This window comes from Choristoneura fumiferana, chromosome 26 (genome assembly GCF_025370935.1).
Source record: "Choristoneura fumiferana chromosome 26, NRCan_CFum_1, whole genome shotgun sequence".
NCBI lineage: Eukaryota > Metazoa > Arthropoda > Insecta > Lepidoptera > Tortricidae > Choristoneura > Choristoneura fumiferana.
Window position 1 is genome coordinate 3,255,642 of NC_133497.1, and position 18,049 is coordinate 3,273,690.

Consider the following 18,049-nt stretch of genomic DNA (forward strand, 5'->3'; position numbering starts at 1 on the left):
TACTGTTGGATGGAAAAAAATAGTAAGTATATCAAATTTACAAGGAAAATTAAAATGGTTAAGAGTGCTTGAGAATTATTAGTAGTTTAAGAGTAAATAGCAGCCTTAGGTATAAAATATACCTAAACTTGGAAGATTCCGTACACAATACGAAATCCTGAGAAAAATATTACTAGATTTTTTAAATAATAGCTACGGAACCCTGTCTTGGGCGTGTCCGACACGCTCTTGGCCGGTTTTTTGTGCTATGAGAATTCCGCTCCTGGCAAATGTCAAATATATTTAACGTGTTTATAGACTTCTAAATAACGATAAAGGCTTTGGATTCAGGCACATTGAATATTTTAAATTACATCACTTCGATTTTACCAAGTGGCCATCAGCAATTTTCGTATATCAAGCGATTCACTTTGCACTCTAAAATTACAATAGGGTAGAAAGATATGACGCATGGGATCGTACAGTACAATACAGGCACATACTCACTCACATACGTGAAAAACTTGTGAGTGTATATTTGGCTTTACAAAAGGTGGTTAATTGAAATCACAAAGACAGCCTAAATAGAAAATTGCAGATGAGGACTGGTAAAATGGAAACACATACTGTACATGTCTTAAAACTATTAACATTGTAACAAATTATTACTCTATACGAGACCGTTTTAGGCCCAGTTCACAACTGCACACGATTCCCCGCATTTGTATACATGGTTTTATATTAGAATAACAAGGCAAGACATAGCCAACACTTTAAAAAAAAGTCATATCTCAAAATTTAATGATGTCAAATGACGAGCATTGTTGCTTTACTCTGCTAAAACTTTATACCTATTTTTTATTTATTTATTGATTTACATTTCCGATTGCTTTTTTTTTAAATGTTTATTTTACTTATTTACAAAAAAAAAGACATTTAAGGTTAGTTTCGTGTTCACATCCAATCGACTAAGGACCTCAATTTAAAACGACTCTAAGGGGCTGTTTCACCATCCATTGATTAGTGTTAACTGACGGTTAAATGTGATGCCGTCTCCGTCTATTGGAACAAAACAAAAAGAGACGGCATCACACCTAACCGCCAGTTAACACTAATCAATGGATGGTGAAACAGCCCCTAATTGTTTCATATAACTATATAATACTTTGACATTTAGGCGTTAAGCCCAGTTCAGACCTCCAAGGAAAATGGTGTTAGTTGCATTTTGCATTACATTGCAGCGCTCGATTGACCACTACAAACTCGATGGCTTTACGGCCTCGCAATGCGATGCAACTTGCACGATCATGCAAGAGTGAACTAGGCTTTAAACTCGGGTCCCCGCAAACCGCACACTTCCATTAATTTTAACACGGTTCTAAAAGCACATTTTATTAAAACACTTAGGGGCTGTTTCACCATCCACTGATTAGTGTTAACTGACGGTTAAATGTGATGCAGTCTCCGTCTATTCGAAGAAAAAAAAATAGATACGGCATCACATTTAACCGTCACTTAACACTAATCAATGGATGGTGAAACAGCCCCCTAGTCTATTAAAATTTCAACGAACACAATTGAGGAAGCGAAGCTTATATTTTGGCAATGACATGGAAGTTTCTAATTTGAATTAATAAAATTTATTTAATAAGGTTTAGTGGCTTTATTTTGTATTATTTTGCAAAAGTTCGATGCCTTCGTACTTCTATTGGCACGCACGCACACACATTAAATTCGCATCACTATACTAGGTGTCTTACTTCGTTAAAGGATTTGCCCACTGCGTACGTTTACGCCACATGACCCTAAATAATATATAAATCTGTTGAAAAAATATACCTCGTTGAGTTTCTTGACGGCAACAGAGTCGAAAATACAAACTGAGACATGGATGCACAGAAAAACCAGAAAAAGAGACCAGCACTGGGAATCGAACCCAGGTCCTCAGCAATCCGTGCTGCGTGCTATAACCTACACCACTGCTGGATAGGAATCTAGACACGAATTTTTCCTATGCATACATATCTCAGGTTGCTTATTTCTTCTACTATGCTACTTAAGCAGCAGCACTAGCGACATCTATGTTTTCGTCGACAGACGTCACATTCTTTCGGAACTAACCGCTCACCCAGACAACGGATACCCACGGGATACCCTTAAAGGTAACAAATTTGGAGTTGAAATAAAAAATACAAAAAGACTCCAAAAAAAACCAATCATAATTCTCAACAGAGGTTTTTCCGAACAGGAAGTAGTTTTTTTTTGACATTCATAAGAGCTTGTTATAGTCTAAATTGAATAAAGATACTTTGACTTTGAACAATGAAAATTGGAGCGTTTTGACTCTGTTAAACATCCTTACCATCCGATGACTAATAGCACAATGGAAGCACAAGTCTCATGAACCTTGATTAAACTAGCTTTAGCATCAGTACTGTCTTTAGTTTCTATAAAAATTAACACTGAACATAACATCTGCTGAGTACCGTCTCAACATGAGACATATTAACTCGAAAACATCTTTATAAATCACAGTCGATACAATAATTCTGAATACTTGACAAGTTAGGAAGACATTGTGAGAGATGTAAGTTGATGACATAGACCTGTGGATGATTTTGGAAACTGGACCAAGAAGAAACGTGGAAGAAATCTCGAGCCGAAAACTCTATGGAATCATATTCATTTCGTTACCATTCTGCTTCGAAATCTCGTTAGAAATAGTAATTTCGGTTTATTGTTATTACGGATAAAAATATCGTAAGGAGCAATTGTGGTGGAGTCTATGAGATACTGAAAAAAAAAAAACGGAAATACATGTCATGGGATAATTGATAACAATTTACATAAGAAGACAAGATGAGGTGCTTAAATTCATACTAATATTATAAATGCGAAAGTGTGTTTAACTTGTATGTTTGTCCATCTTTCACGTCGAAAAGGAGCGATGGATCGACGAATCGACGTGATTTTTGGCATAGAGATAGTTTATGGGCCAGAGAGTGACATAGGCTACTTTTTATCCCGAAAAAATGCACAGTTCCCGAGGGAACAGCGCGAGATAACCGAATTCCACGCGGACGAAGCCGCGGGCAAAAGCTAGTATATGTATAAATAAATAATGAAACTATAGTTTCAAACTAAAGACAAGAAAATAGATGGATGACAAACTAGCAACAGAATACATCAGTATAACCTGCTCTAATTTCCATTAGCTGCAAATTGCAATGATAATAACGATTCTTATAATCTTCCTTTCTGATACTTTAAACCGCAATCGCATTCTTATTTTGATATACTCTACATTTTAAATGTTCTTTCGCCAGAAGTAGAAACCTTCATAATCATTTATTCATTGTAAAGTCATGTCGTGCCATCAACCATCAGCCAAACATGTGGTCTACCACCCTAAAGTTGACAATCGTTTGCATGTCACAAAACAATAATGCCAATAGACGTGTCTGTCAACTTGAAAGTTCGACTTTAGCGGCACATTCATTTGATAGGAACTTGTTTAAAAATTGATAGACCACTTATTTGGCTGATGGTACATAGTTATAAAAGGTGTTTCAGTATTATTGGTCAGTCTATGATGCCCTCCCCTCGTGCACCTGTCCTCGTGCTACCACACAAACCAAGTGACACATGTGTGCGTGCGTGCGTGGGTAACGAAGATAACGAACTCCTTGCACCTATTAACTGTATTCCTACTTAATTTAGGCAAGATCCGTTTAGAAATAACCTGAGGATGTACGTATAACATGCTCGCAATCTAAATAGCATTTACCATGTGTTTCTGCAGTCATTTTATACAGTTTGACAGATAGAAATGGCGATCGCAGTGACACTGCCCGCATAAGTCTACTAATTTAGTTTTTTTTTATATCAGGTGACTTCGAATCACCATCAAAATTTCCGTCATTCAATAACGTTAACAAAACACCAGAAATAATTTTTCATTTAGGTACTTTTTTATATTTAAAATTTGCTATTTTATGAATTTCGTCAAATCATCATAACTACTTGAACATAACGTTTTAAACTTTCGTGATTCTCACTCATAGTCAAAATACCACAAATACTTGAACATGTTGCTCCAATCAACTTTTAAGTGTACCTGGTTGCGCCGTATTGCCGTGTGCAAGGAGATGGACAAGCCTAGGCAACGCTGGCCGGAAACCTCTGATGCCACGCGGTATTCTTTCATTGTCATCTTGTCGTCTGTCTGTCATATATAAACAAAACATTCCGCTCGACACGCATAATAAAGAAGTTATCCTCAATAATCTGCTAGGATTGAGTGATAATACAGACAACGACGTGCACTGCCTTCAGGATCATCATCGCAAACCCGTGGCCAGTCAGAAGGTCGGCGGCGAACTTGGGTAAGTCCACCTTCCTTCGCCAACTTGGCACGGGCCGCACCAGTACCTATATTATCCTGCCCCGTAACTCAGGAGACTTCAGTGATACACTTTGTTAGAAAAGTGCAAAACTATTAGCATATTTAGAAGAAGAGCCATGAAGGAACTGCCTATTGCGACAGTTTTAGTGCTATATTGTGACAGTTTTAGTCACAACTCCTATTTTTTAGTGGACTTGTACGCACCCCATAAAATCTTACTTTTAACAAGTAACTCGGGAGACGTTACCATGGCACACAGCTATACTAAAAAGTTGATTGACCCTTTTATGATCTTGGATGATGACTAAAAATCACTTTGTACACTTATACACAATACACAACTTGATTTAAATGTAATATCGAACTAGAATTTAGGAATTTTTTCATATCGAAATACACGCATGTTTTTGGCAAGATTAAAACTAAATCTATTTTAAAATTAGGCCGCTGTCGTACTACTATCTAAAAAGGCATTTTTTTCATCTCGTCATCACATCTTTATACATTATTCTTGTAAATTACTTTTCTATTTATTATAGGCCCCCCGCCTTATTCTATTATTAAAAAAAAAGTTACTCCTAACGTTAAACGATAATAATACACAATCATGCATTTAACAAAACAAAATCTCGTTTAAAAAACTTGCGACAGTTCTTTATTAAAATACAAAATACGATGAAGTACAGTTGGTAATATGGACCAAGACCCCGCGTCGCGTCGGCCAGACCTTTTGTTATTTTATAAAGGCTGAAAGTTTTTTGTTTTTTATATACGTTCCTAAAAGAAGTAAGAACGATCCCCAAACATAAAATTTGGGTAGTGGTGGCGGTGGAATTTGCAGGTAAAAAGTAAATTGCAGGTAAAAAAAAAACACCTTAAATTCGTTGTAGTATATCTCCTGCGACCTACTATACAACAAAAATTGACATCGAAATTCAAATCTTAATGTCACATAGATAACATTGAATTTATTTTTTCGTTTATTTGAATGATACAGAGAAAATTACACTTTATTCCTTTTTCAAAAGATATTAATTCTATTGCTATTTAACAATATGTAAGTACTAGTATTATCACTTTGAACCCCAGGAGGTACAAATCATTTTTATTGATTGCCTGACACTTTGTAGGGTTGCAACCTCCGGCTAGACACCCTACTCACCGAACGAACTATGCCACCTAACGAAAAATATTAGCAAAGGATCGTTCTTAGGAATATATAGAAAGAAACTTTCAGATTTTATAAAATAACGATGGTGTGGCCATCGCCGGCTCTTGCTCTAACAGAAAGCATAGCGAACATACGAGTGTTTCGAAATAGTTTAATTGCCGCATAACTGACTATTGCGTGTGCTTCTAACTAAAGCACAGAACTATATAAGAATAGAAACCCACATGAAATCAAAAACTGTCTATACTTGGGGCTTTTTGAGTTAAGTATACAGAAAAATCGAGAGAAAAAAATGCTCGACACTTAAATCATAAAGCCCCAAATTTTGAGTTAGGACAGTTTTTGATTTCACGTGTAAAATGTAATAGTTTGTGTCTCGAGTGCCGGTTTCTCAATTTTTTCCTCCCCGGCTAATGCGACTATGTTTTTAGGATTCCGTACTCGAAAGGTGACAAACGGAACAAGACATTTCTAACCCTATTACTTCTGTGGTTTAAAAGGTTTTACCTGTATACGCAAATTTGATTTCCCACAAAACACTCAAATTGGGCCTAAAAAAAAAATCTAAACCGCCGAATCAGTCGGCCCGTCCTGCTTTAAAGTCTTCAAGTTCAACGTGGACAACTGACTGACTGGCACATCAGGGGAGTTACTATACGTATTAGAACCTCTAACCGGCCCCCATCGACTGAAGTACTTCGTTGATATACCTTCGTATTCGCTCTCGCTATCTTGGGATGACGTGGTAGCGAATGTGCTGTTGCTTTTGACTGTGTCGTATTTCCCGTCTATAGATGGTAGGTCTATCATGACGGCTTCTAAAGCTATATCTTGCTTTAGACTCTGCTGTGATATGCTGCGTTTCATGCCAGCGGTCTCGCTTAGTTTGAAATGCTGCTCTGAAAGGCTTTGACGGTTTAATTTCTTATCAAACTTAGGGCTCTTTCTTATGACAGGCTTGTTGGCTACTGGTTTGGAGCGTTCTAAACTTCTCCTCGGTTCCTCTTCGATGCTTTTGACCCGCTCTTGCGTCTGTTTGCTGAAGAAGTCAGGGCCGTACGCCATGATGGGTTCCCTTCGTTCATCGCTGCCTGAGAACACTGAAAACCCTGATATTTTTTCAGAAGCCAGCTTCAGGTTCGACGTAGAGCCGAATTTCTGCGCTTTAGTCAATTTGCCTCGCTTCGTGGTGTTGGTAGCGCTGGTTGCCGCTGATTTGGTACCTCTATAATGCTTGTCAGGGCTTATGCTCCTCCGCCTGTCCATGTTAGGCGTGGCAATCAAGTTCAGACTTGTCCTAGACCGACTTAATGAGCCCATGAAAGAGTTCCTTTGATGGTAAGCGGTTAAAACGTGTTGTAGCACGTTCTTGGGCCACGGTGAGTCTAGATAGACGCTTCTGTCTGGTATGGGCCGGCCGTATTTGGCCTCGTGGTCGTCCAGTTGCTTCGTGAAGGACTGTATGACCGTCTGAAGATAAACGTTGGTTTAGTGACGTTGTTTTGGACGGCACAAGCTACCTAAAGGGACGGTGTTTGGAACGCGTATTCACGTTAAAACTGGACGCTTATTGGCGTATGCAAGCGATCAAGTTTTTCGTATCCCAACACAAACCCACTGGCTATGGGTTGGGTACGGGTTGGGTTTGGTCTGGGCGCTATGGTGTTTGAATCAACGCTCGGCACGGTAAGACTAGAGAAGCGTGTTCACCCCACCTAGCGCACACGAAAGTCTTTTTACATGGATAGAAAAATCCGGTATCAATGTACTAGAACTAATGAGGATTTTCTGATATAACAAAATACCGATAGATGGCGTTAGTAACATTTGTATCACGTTCAGGATTGGCTCATTAAGTTACAAATACTGAACGTGACACAAATATCAAAGGGAATTCACGATACTCTACTCTTACGCCATCTAGCGATATTCCATTTAACAGAAAATCCACCCCCCATAATACTATGAAACCACCAACATTAGTGATTTTCGAAGCATCTTTTATGGACTTCTATACAAATTTATTGTCAAAAAAAAAAGGTACACAGTTTTAGTGACAAAAATTTCGTCAAATAGACGTTTATTAGTGAATACTGCGCCCACTTCATTTCGAGTTTAAGAGTGGTACGACTTTACCGCAGGATGTCAATGTCACCAGTGCGACAACATCCAACCAATTCACTTGCTTGCAGCTAACATACAAATCATTACTGTCAATCTTGAAAAAAAAATACGCGCTCCAATACACTTTTACATACAAAGACGTCACATAACACAACCCTGTTGTATATCACGAACCCAATTCGTCATGGGATCTCATCGAGCACCTCTAGATAACCTTCGATTGTTTCCCTTAACATATATATTTTTCCTGTAACCCCACCACCGTTAGTTAAGCTAATACGGTTCGTAGCATAGTTTGCGTGACCAATAGGTATAGTGCGTTAATGTACGCTCCGGAATTTACTTTCATGGGGACACGAGTTATTGGGTGAATATTCGGGCGTTAGTACCGCCGTCATTGTTCTCAACACTTTTTTATCAGATTTCTTAAGCAAAAAGGTACAACAAACATCAACATCCGACACATATTGATGAACACATGTTGACACATGTTGATATTATTGTACCTATTTCTTGAAATCTGATAAAAAAGTGTTGAGAACAATGACGGCGGTACAAACGCCCGAATATTCACCCTATTAGGGCGAGCAAATTAAGTCGATGAACTATTTTTTTTTTTAATTTGCTCCTCCGCTAATACACGTGTGCGATAGTCTGTGTAATACAATAATGTCTGCATGAAAACGGGTCCATATCGGCTCGCATAATTATTTGTAAGTCATAATGTAGTGTTTGTCATAAACATTCAAAAAAATTGTCAGAGCAATTTGAATCTAATTGTTTCGGGAATAAAGTCAAATTGACGTGGTGTAAAACTATAGAGAAACAAATAAAAATCAAAAGAAATGTTCGCGTTTTCTAGTTATGACTCTAGCAATTCTAAACAACTATTAATATATCCGCCTAGTGGTTTGACCTATCGCCTCTCAAGCAGAGGGTCTTGGGTTCAAACCCCGGCTCGCACCTCTGAGTTTTTCGAAATTCATGTGCGGAATTACATTTGAAATTTACCACGAGCTTTGCGGTGAAGGAAAACATCGTGAGGAAACCTGCACTGACCTGCGAAGCAATTCAATGGTGCGTGTGAAGTTCCCAATCCGCACTGGGCACGCGTGGGAACTATGGCCCAAGCCCTCTTGTTCTTAGAGGAGGCCTGTGCCCAGCAGTGGGACGGGATGGATGGATTAATATATCTAAAACTAAAACGCTCTATAATATAGTATAGAGTCTACGAGTATATCGATTCATTGCTTAGTTTTGTTTCTTATAACCTATAGAGTTCTACGCAATGACAATTTAAAAAAAAAAACCGAAATATTTACAGTTTCAGTGGGAAAACATTATAACAAATATAACATTATATCTTTCAACAATTAAGCAAACAGATACTCAACCATGACAACATTACATGTGGCGCACAGACATAACTATCGTGTACGTGTGGTAGCGGAAGAACAGGTTAAAAAATGTAGTTCATCAATACCGCCCGTTATTATTCGACCGTGCATTAACAACCCAAAACGCGGCCGTCGAACTTCGACCGTACCTTGGTAAGGCACGCAAGCTACGGACGAACTGCAGCGTCAGCAGCAGAAGTAAATTAATTATGTAGCACAAAACGATCTACACCCCTCCTCCACATTACCTTAAAAGTAAAATCGTGTATAGATCATTTCGAGTTCCACAGCAAGGGCCGTATTGTCTAACTCTTTTAACGCGCTGTCAGCGATCGCATTCGCCATCTCTTTCCACCGTCGTCTTACACCGTGTGATAGAAAGAAGATGTGAAAACGATTGTGATTAAAATGTTAGACAATAAGGCAATTCATCTCCTGCTGCCGACTGTACAGGCATGCCATACATGCAAACAGCGTTCCGCCACTCTGGCGCATGCCAAACTTATATACATATATACATGCACGTCACGCAGAACATACAAAGATGTGGTTGGGCGGTACTCTTTCTTAGGTTTTTAGCAGATTTGAAAAACGGTAGATTCTCATTTCGACTTTTTTACCTATACCTGTACTAGCGCCCGCGGAAGATAAAAAGAATGGTGATGATCCTCACAGAATGTCTGTCAAATTTGAAGTCTAGTGGACAGTTACGTCATTCTGTCATATATCAAGATTATGCTTCAGCTTAGGAATACGAATAAATCAAATTTTTTTAGGCAAATAGCTGCTAAAAATAATGAAACATCAGATAAATTAACTGACAAATCTGTCAATTTAATTACAGTAAAATATATTTACAGTGGGTTCTCGAATGGAGACCGCAGATCGGCAAGCGCAGCGTAGGACGTCCACCAACGAGATGGACGGACGACCTGGTTAAAGCCGCGGGTTCACGGTGGATGCAGGCCGCTGCCAACCGAAACAACTGGAGGTCTATGAGCCTATGTCCAACTGTGGACGTCCTACGGCCGATATAATTATGATGAACAACATGTCCGCCTGAGAAAGAGGACCACACAACCAACCAATTTCGCCTTTCCACCATACCACTATCCTTGTTCATACGTTTCGCTCTCTGCTGGCGAATAATTATAAAAGACAGTAACCACAGAAATCTAAGTAAATAGGCAATAGATTTGTTCGGACTGTCTCCAACTAAGACAACGTTTCGCGTATACTCCGTTCTCACCCCGCCATTGGGTTCTAGGACGCATGCTAGTTTTTTTATATTTCTTTTTTAACTAATTTTAGGGGTCCCCTCCACCTATCAAAGTTTCGAAAACACAAAGTAAATTAAAATTAGGATATGTAATACATATCCTAATCCACTCGATACACCCCCCTCGCTCCACGACGGTTACTTAGTTAATATTGTAAATGACATCAGAAATAAATACCTTGATGCCAAAAATATCTACTTCAGTGTCATAATCACTATGACACTGAAGTAGATTTTTTTCCGTCACATCCTTCGTTTACTGTAAATGTAATAATAAGAACCTATGTATACTAACTCACAACCTGTCAATAAATATTTGAATTCCAATGAGGGCTATCGCGTATGAATTCGCCACTAGAGGCGCTAGAGTAGCGTGAGGTCTCCGAAATGTCAAATCTCATAGATTTTGGGTGAGCTACGCGGGCTTATTTATAATAAGAATAATTTTGTGAATATTTTGCAATATCTGAAATTAATTACGACAAATATGGGTTCCGGGGCAATGAATGTCTGTATTTTGAGACAGTTTTGTCTTTCAGAAACCTTTGTCGTCCCTTTTTACCGAACAAAACGGGGACTATGCAACACTGTGGCATGCTCGATATTTTTATGGTACGGTTTTAAGGTGTATTAAATGGTGTACTGCCTTTTTGGCGAAATATTTTTCGCCAAATTTCACTTAGCAACCAACCTTTCGCCGAAGCTTCATTTGGCAAACCAATCCTTGGCATAACTTTGCTTCGCATTTTTCTTATTTCGCAACATTTTTATATTGCAAAATTTTACTTTATCACACTTTTGTGTGGCAAACAATTATGTAGCAAATGATTGGCTAAGGCAAATAACAAATAGTCAAATAACATTTAGCCAATTTTTACACATAAGGTAGGTATAATAAAAATAATAAATGTTAAATTATGTGGCGGTGAGCGAGCGAAGCGAGCGAGCAAGACGAGACTAGGCAGAAGCGACTTGGATAGGTTAGGTTCAGAAGGCTAAGGCGGGAGCGAAGCGTAGCGTAGCTTCCGCTTTAGCCTTCGATGTTAGGTTTTTTTTGTAACAGAACGGAAAAAATCATTGGCTTGCTTGCTTGTTTGCTTGTTTGCTTGCTAAATGAAGGAATGCCAATCAACGCATTTGACGAAAACACAAATGACATCTTAAAAAAATCCCAGGTAATAATTTTCATAATAATCATTTATCAAATCATTAGTTGGGAAATGATATCAGTGCGAAATGTTGAGTTGGGAAATGAATTTTCGCCTAAATAAAAATATGGGATAAATAGTTTGGGAGTTAATAATTTGCTAAATAATTTTCGCCATAACATTAGTAAACCGTATTAAATATGATTTTAATCTAAACTATGTTTTCACGCCCGTAATAACAGACTTTGAAAGCCATACTTAAAAACCTCACGCAACAGTGCGCCATCTAGTGAGACAAAAAACGATAGCCCTCATTAGGCTCGTCGCCTGTACATATTGCGCTGCCGTATCGTCCGAAGTCCTTGACCGTTACCATATTTACTTAGACCCCTGTAGACGCAGCCGCATCCACTCACCATTTTCCTGTCGGCGAGCGTCGCCCGCCACTCCCGCAGCTCGTGCGAGTAGCGCTCCTCGACAGTCTTCATCTTATTGCCCTCGTGGTTCATGAGGGCTTTGCGCTTCTCGTTTTGGTACTGCTCGAGCTCGCGGAGTAACGCCTGAGGATGGATAAATGGATAATAGTAGATTGATAACCAAGGGTGGAAAGTGACCCATTTCATCCGAGATATTTCTGGCGCTCGAACGAAGTGAGAGCGCCAATAGTTCGAGGGGAAATGGGTAATTTTACCCGAGTTAGACACTCTACTTTTCATTTCGACTGTGAGGAAAGTAAAATACTACAAAAAAAATGAGAATAATAATAAATTGAATTTACTTATATCCAACCACCAACGGTACCTAGAGATGAAAACGCAATTTTCCACCCGGCTATCTACCCATGAAAATTAAACTTTCCGAACAAAAGAGATTAAACCTCACCTCGTTTAAGTTAATCTTAAACATGTATACTATGGCTATCTGTGGGATCCTGTAATTGGCTCTGTGTTGCTATTCCTTCTACATATATTGTGTTTTAGCTGTTGGTTCTTCTTAAATAAATAAATAAATAAATAAAATGGGCATTTCTATCTACCGTTGTACCCTGAGTTTAGCTCTCCGATTTCAACAAAATTTGGGAGGTAGACTCAGTCCATAATTCAGAGCTGGAAAAACAGGGTATCCAGATGTGTCTCCAAAATATTGTATGGATGTGTCCGTTTTGTTACGAATTTTTCTTAATAATTTTCGTAATAAAACGGACACATCCATTTTATTTTTGGGGACACGTCTGGAGACCCTGTTTTTCCAGCTCGGAATCATGGACTGAGTCTACCTCCCAAATTTTGCTGAAATCGGAGAGATGAACTCAGGGTGCAATGTTAGATAGAAATGAAAAAACAAATCTGTAAAAAAAGTTAAAAAGAAAGCGCGAGTCTAGTAGTCTTGAATTCTGTTAAGCCCTCGTATGTATCCTACTAATTATAAATGCAAAAGTTTGTGAGTATGTGTGTGTGTGTTTGAGCGTGTGCATTTGTTAGTTACTCCTTCACGCTAATACGGCTGGATGGATTTGTATGCAATTAGGTAGCTGTATATCTGGAATAACACATAGGCTATTTTTTATCCCGATAAAATTTGGAAACAACAACCGCTGGGCTGGAGAGTCATGAAATTTGACCACGATGCAATTCTCGGGACTCCCCACGGTAATTTGGTTAAATTTCGTAATTCCAACTCAACTGCTGGATCTAATAATGAACGCGTGCGAAGCCGGGGGTGAACACTAGTTGTTCAAACAGTGCGTTTGGCTGTGACTCACCTCGCCGGCCGCTTTGAGCTCCTCCCTCGCTTTGGCGTGTTTGGTCGCTAGCCGCTGCTGCTCGGCGCGATACCTCCTCTTCTCGTTCTCTTGGAACTGTCAAGTTAACACAATGTTATTGCAAATGCTGGTCAAGTGTGAGCCGGACTCGCGCACTTGACAGTGCCACAGATGCCGCACACATCATTAAATAAGAAAGAACGAAAGGATTTCCAATGAAAAAATCGGATTTGTCAATTGTTAGTAAAGTAGGTTTAGGTTATGTCAAGCTTGCATCGGCCCGAAGGGCCAAAACTACACAAAAGTAGGAGCTCCGCATCAGGGGAGCTCCATCAACACTGTTTCTGTGTCGATTAAAATTGGGAAAAAAGCGACTGTGAAAATAAGGTTCAGTAAAAAACATATTGGGAAAACAGCATTCAGGAAAATCTGCGAATGAAAAAAATCATGTAAGGAATAAATAAGTCTGGTGTAAATTAACAACAGGCAAATATGCGAATGGAAATTTTGCTACTAGGAAATGACGATTTTAAGCAAATGATCTAACCAGTCCGCCTGACTTCTCCCCCATTACGTGTGACCCCTTAACATTAGGCGCAGGTGTTCCTGTAAGGGTCCAATCCACGCAGCAGCGTGTTACCTTCTTGAGCCTCTCCCGCTCGTCGGTGTGATGCTGCGCGCCGATCCGCAGCGACTCGCGGAACATCATCTCGCGCGCGCGCATCTCGCCGCGTATGCGTTTGGGCAGCGACCGCTTCTCGACCGCCTGGCATTTGGCCAGCTCCTCCTCTTTGCGGGTGTTTTTTCTGGAAAAATTAAAAACAAATTAAAAAAATACAGCTAAATGCGAATCAAACCCTTGCATCTAACATAACATCTATACTGTCCCTTTGAACGCCACAGTCGGCAAAACACGCCAGCTGAAAAATCGTGCCATAGGGGCCAGGTTAAGTTCATAAAGTATAGTCACCAACACCAATATCTGACACAACAAACCGTGCATAATAAATCTGACACGACTCTATTTCTATTACGTGTCAGATATTTTCGCACGCTCCGCTGTGGCAGATATTGACGCAGGTAGTCACCAGGTAGCCGTAAACATTACGGTTCTTGTATGGAACCCCCTTTTTTGGGGTTCTATAGCTTATTGCGTCCCTAAATTGGCGGGACCCGAAAAAGGGGAAGAGTGCTTTCACTCTACTAAGCCTGACTTTTATTTGCGCGCATAAGTTCGGTTTTGAAGCGCGTGCGTGTGCGCAGTTTTGTTTTCGTCGCGCATTGACCCCTATACCACAGTCCACTGTAGACTGTAGTATTGCTCACCTCTTGATCTGCTCCAACTCTTTGTCGTGCCGCACCAACATCTGATGCCGTCGCAGCAGGAACTCCTCTTTGAGCTGCCGCTTGGCGAGCTGGTGCCGCTCGTGGATCTGCTTCTCTTCCAGTTCCCACAGCGCCGCCTCGCGGGTCCGCATTATCTGTAAATGAACGCGGCGTTAGTATCATTTCGTCTTAATAAAAACCGGACAAGTGCGAGTCGGCCTCGCGCACGATGGATGTACCATTATCTATACAACATTAGACATTAGCAACACCTGCTGCCGTTATTTACCCTTTGCCGTTGCCTACATTAAATATTTATTTTATTCTGTTTTTAGTATTTGTTGTTATAGCGGCCACAGTAATATATAATCAGTGAAAATACGGTATTTGACAACTCTTGATTTTGCCATATCTTAATATTATTATGGAAATATATTATATAGTGTTTAGCGAAGAGAGAATTTAAATCGGTTGAAAACTGGATTTATAGTGATTTTTTTGAAAAATCTATATATCTCTAGTCTCTTTCTCTATGCAGCAAGTATGGCAGTACTTGCGTGTGACATCTCTTGAATTTCAAACCTTTATAACTTTGTTATTTGTAAAGGTAACTCAAAATTATTTTTCTATTCGCTAACAGGCATTGTGTAGTTTTAATTTATAAAACATATACAAAATAGTCAAATAACGTATTTCAAGTGTCTAACTATTACGAGTCAAGAGATAGAGCCCTGTGACAGACGGACGGACAAACAGCGAAGTCTCAGTAATAGGGTTCCGATGGCACCGTCTGGGCAAGTGTTTGTGTTTGTGTTTGTGTTTGTGTTTGCGGGCTGACCTGTTGCCGCTGCTGCAAGTACTGGCGGTCGCACAGCGCCTGCCGCTCGCGATGGTGGTCGTGCATCCTCCGCAGCAGCGCGTCGCCGGCCTCCGCGAGCGAGGCCACGAAGGCGCGCTCGCGCTCCGCGTGTTCCGCGTCCAGCCGCGTGCGCCGCTGCCTGTACGCGTCTTTGCGGCGGTCCTTCGACACCAACTCCACTTCCTGCGGCAGAAATTCATTAAATTAATATCTCAAAAATATCAGTAAAAGTTGACATTATTCTTTACATTATCAGAAGGCGAAGCGCATACTTTATGGTCAGCGAAAAAGTTAAAAGTTAAAAACATCAACACTCGACAACAATGTCGCATACAAATTCAATTGTTGTCGAGTCACAAACTTAAAAAAAGTCAAAAACGGCCATAGTATTAAGTTAAGACCTGCCTCCAGGTGTCAGTTACCAGCTTGAGCAGCCTTAGTTCTAGCTTCATTTGGCTTCAGAAGTGTCCAAGTTTCCAGCCCTTTTAACAGTCTTCACGACAGTAAAATCGTGTATGACACCTTGGTGCGTGACCTGTCTCCAGGTGTAAGTTATCTGCTTGAGCTGGTTCCAGAAGTATCTAAAGTCCCGCTCGGAACTCTGTTGGCAGTATTCACGACACTAAAGTCGTCTAGGTACAAGATCCCGTGTGCAGTCCAGGTGCAGGTGCAGGTGCAGTGCAGTTACCTGTTTGAGCAGCCTGAGCTCCTGCTTGAGCTGGTCCCTGAAGTGTCTGAGGTCTCGCTCGTGCTCGGCGCGCAGGCGCTTGGCGGCCTGGCGCAGCTCGCCCTCCAGCTGCTGCTCGGCGCGCTCGGCGGCGGCCCGCTGCGCGCGCGCCAACGTCTCTAGGTCTGTCTCGTGCGCGCGCGCCAGCGAACCCAGCTCCGCCTCGAACCTGGACACGGAGATACAACTTTTGTAACACACTAGCCAAGGGGGCAGGAATGGGGAGGGGGGTTGCAATCGAAAAATGCAACCTTTTTTTGTTTTAAGATTCAAGTGCCGCCATACGTCAAAAGCACGTTTTCATTTGCTTCAGTATACTTCTATTAATTCCCATCGTCTATACTTCTACTACCCCCCCCCCCCTTTTGATCATCAGTTAACGATACCCCTTGGCTCTAGCACTGGCCTTAACCGGCTTCGCTACCATCAAGTTAACCTGTCGATCCCGAGATCTAAACGGTCTTTATGGACCTTATCCCTCCAGCTGTACGAGGGACTATCAACCTGTCTACGTCCACTCAGTCGTCCCAAGTACGCTCTCTTCACGGCTCCATCCTCTCCCAGCCTTTCTACGTGTCCAAGCCACCGGAGTCTGGACGTTTTTGTCTCTCCAATACGTAAGCCTCGGAGTAAGTTGGTCCCGGTCAAACCCCAGCAGTTCTCTCACCTCTTGTCCTGCTGCTCTCTTAGCTGCGTCTCCTTGGCACTCAGGTCCTGGAACTGCTTCTGCTCCTGTTTCTGAAGCATTTTGATCTCTCGCAGCTCCTGTTTGCGGAGCGCGTGGTCGTCCCACGTGCGGCCGCTCTCCTCGTCGCCCCATATCACCTGAAGAATAAAGACTCAATATGTACTATCTATATTTGGGTCAAGCAACTTTTTAAGTATTCTTATTCTGTCCCGTGACTCAGAAGACATCAGTAATACGGTTCTCTATCGTTTGCCCGAACTTCATATGCCCGAATGTATCGTTTTCTAGAATTTTCATTTGCCATAAAGTAATTTATTTCTGAAATAGTAATTTCTTCAGAGTTGATATATTTTATGGCAAACGTTGGTATGGCAAATGAAATTCGGGCAAGTAAAGGTAAACGCAGTAATACACTTGCTTAGAAAAATGTTTGAAATCCTACTTATATTATAAATTCGAAAGCTTGTGTGTGTGTGTGTGTGTGTGTGTGTGTGTGTGCGTGCGTGCGTGCGTGCGTGCGTGTGCGTGCGTGCGTGCGTGCGTGCGTGTGCGTGCGTGCGTGTGTGTGTGTGTGTGTGTGTGTGTGTGCGTGCGTGCGTGTGTGTGTGTGTGTGTGTGCGTTCGTGTGTGTGTGCGTTCGTGCTTGTGTGCGCGTGCGTGCGTGCGTGCTTCACGCTAGAATGGCTGGACGCATTTGGATGAAATTTGGTATGCTGCTAGACGTCTGGAATAACACATAGGCAACTTTTTATCCCGATATCCCCGTGGGATAGGAATAATATCTCGAAATAACAGACGCTGGGCTTAGAGTCATGAAATTTGGTATGCAGGTAGCTAGACGTCTGAAATCACACGTAGGCTACTTTTATTCCGATATTCCCATGGCATAGGGATAACATCTCGAAATTTCTTTAAAGTTGTTCTTTACAGAACCTCAATGAAGACCACGATATAAATTTTGAGAATTCCCAGTAGAATTTTTAGAAAATTACTGAACTTCAATTGTAACTACCAGTCACTAGATCGAATAAATTACGCGTGCGAAGCCGCGGGAAAAATAATGTAGTGTATAATACTACAATGCTAAGGAGATGAGCCACTCAGGAATCGCCTTAAAACTGGCACAAACGCTAACTTTTATGGCTACTTGCTGGAAGCATAAATCTCGAGTTAGCGTTAAAGCT

General features: G+C 40.8%; 1 protein-coding gene across 1 annotated transcript in view; it reads right to left on the reverse strand.

The window, feature by feature from the left end:
• Positions 1 to 1,487: 1,487 nt before the first annotated feature.
• Positions 1,488 to 18,049, reverse strand: part of LOC141442885 (uncharacterized) — a 66,579-nt gene continuing 50,017 nt past the window's right edge. Inside the window, 8 exon segments of the mRNA XM_074108039.1 lie at positions 1,488 to 7,025; positions 11,920 to 12,063; positions 13,266 to 13,361; positions 13,906 to 14,071; positions 14,592 to 14,746; positions 15,430 to 15,633; positions 16,139 to 16,346; positions 16,845 to 17,002. Coding sequence (XP_073964140.1) covers positions 6,120 to 7,025; positions 11,920 to 12,063; positions 13,266 to 13,361; positions 13,906 to 14,071; positions 14,592 to 14,746; positions 15,430 to 15,633; positions 16,139 to 16,346; positions 16,845 to 17,002 — 2,037 coding nt within the window. The 3' untranslated portion in view covers positions 1,488 to 6,119.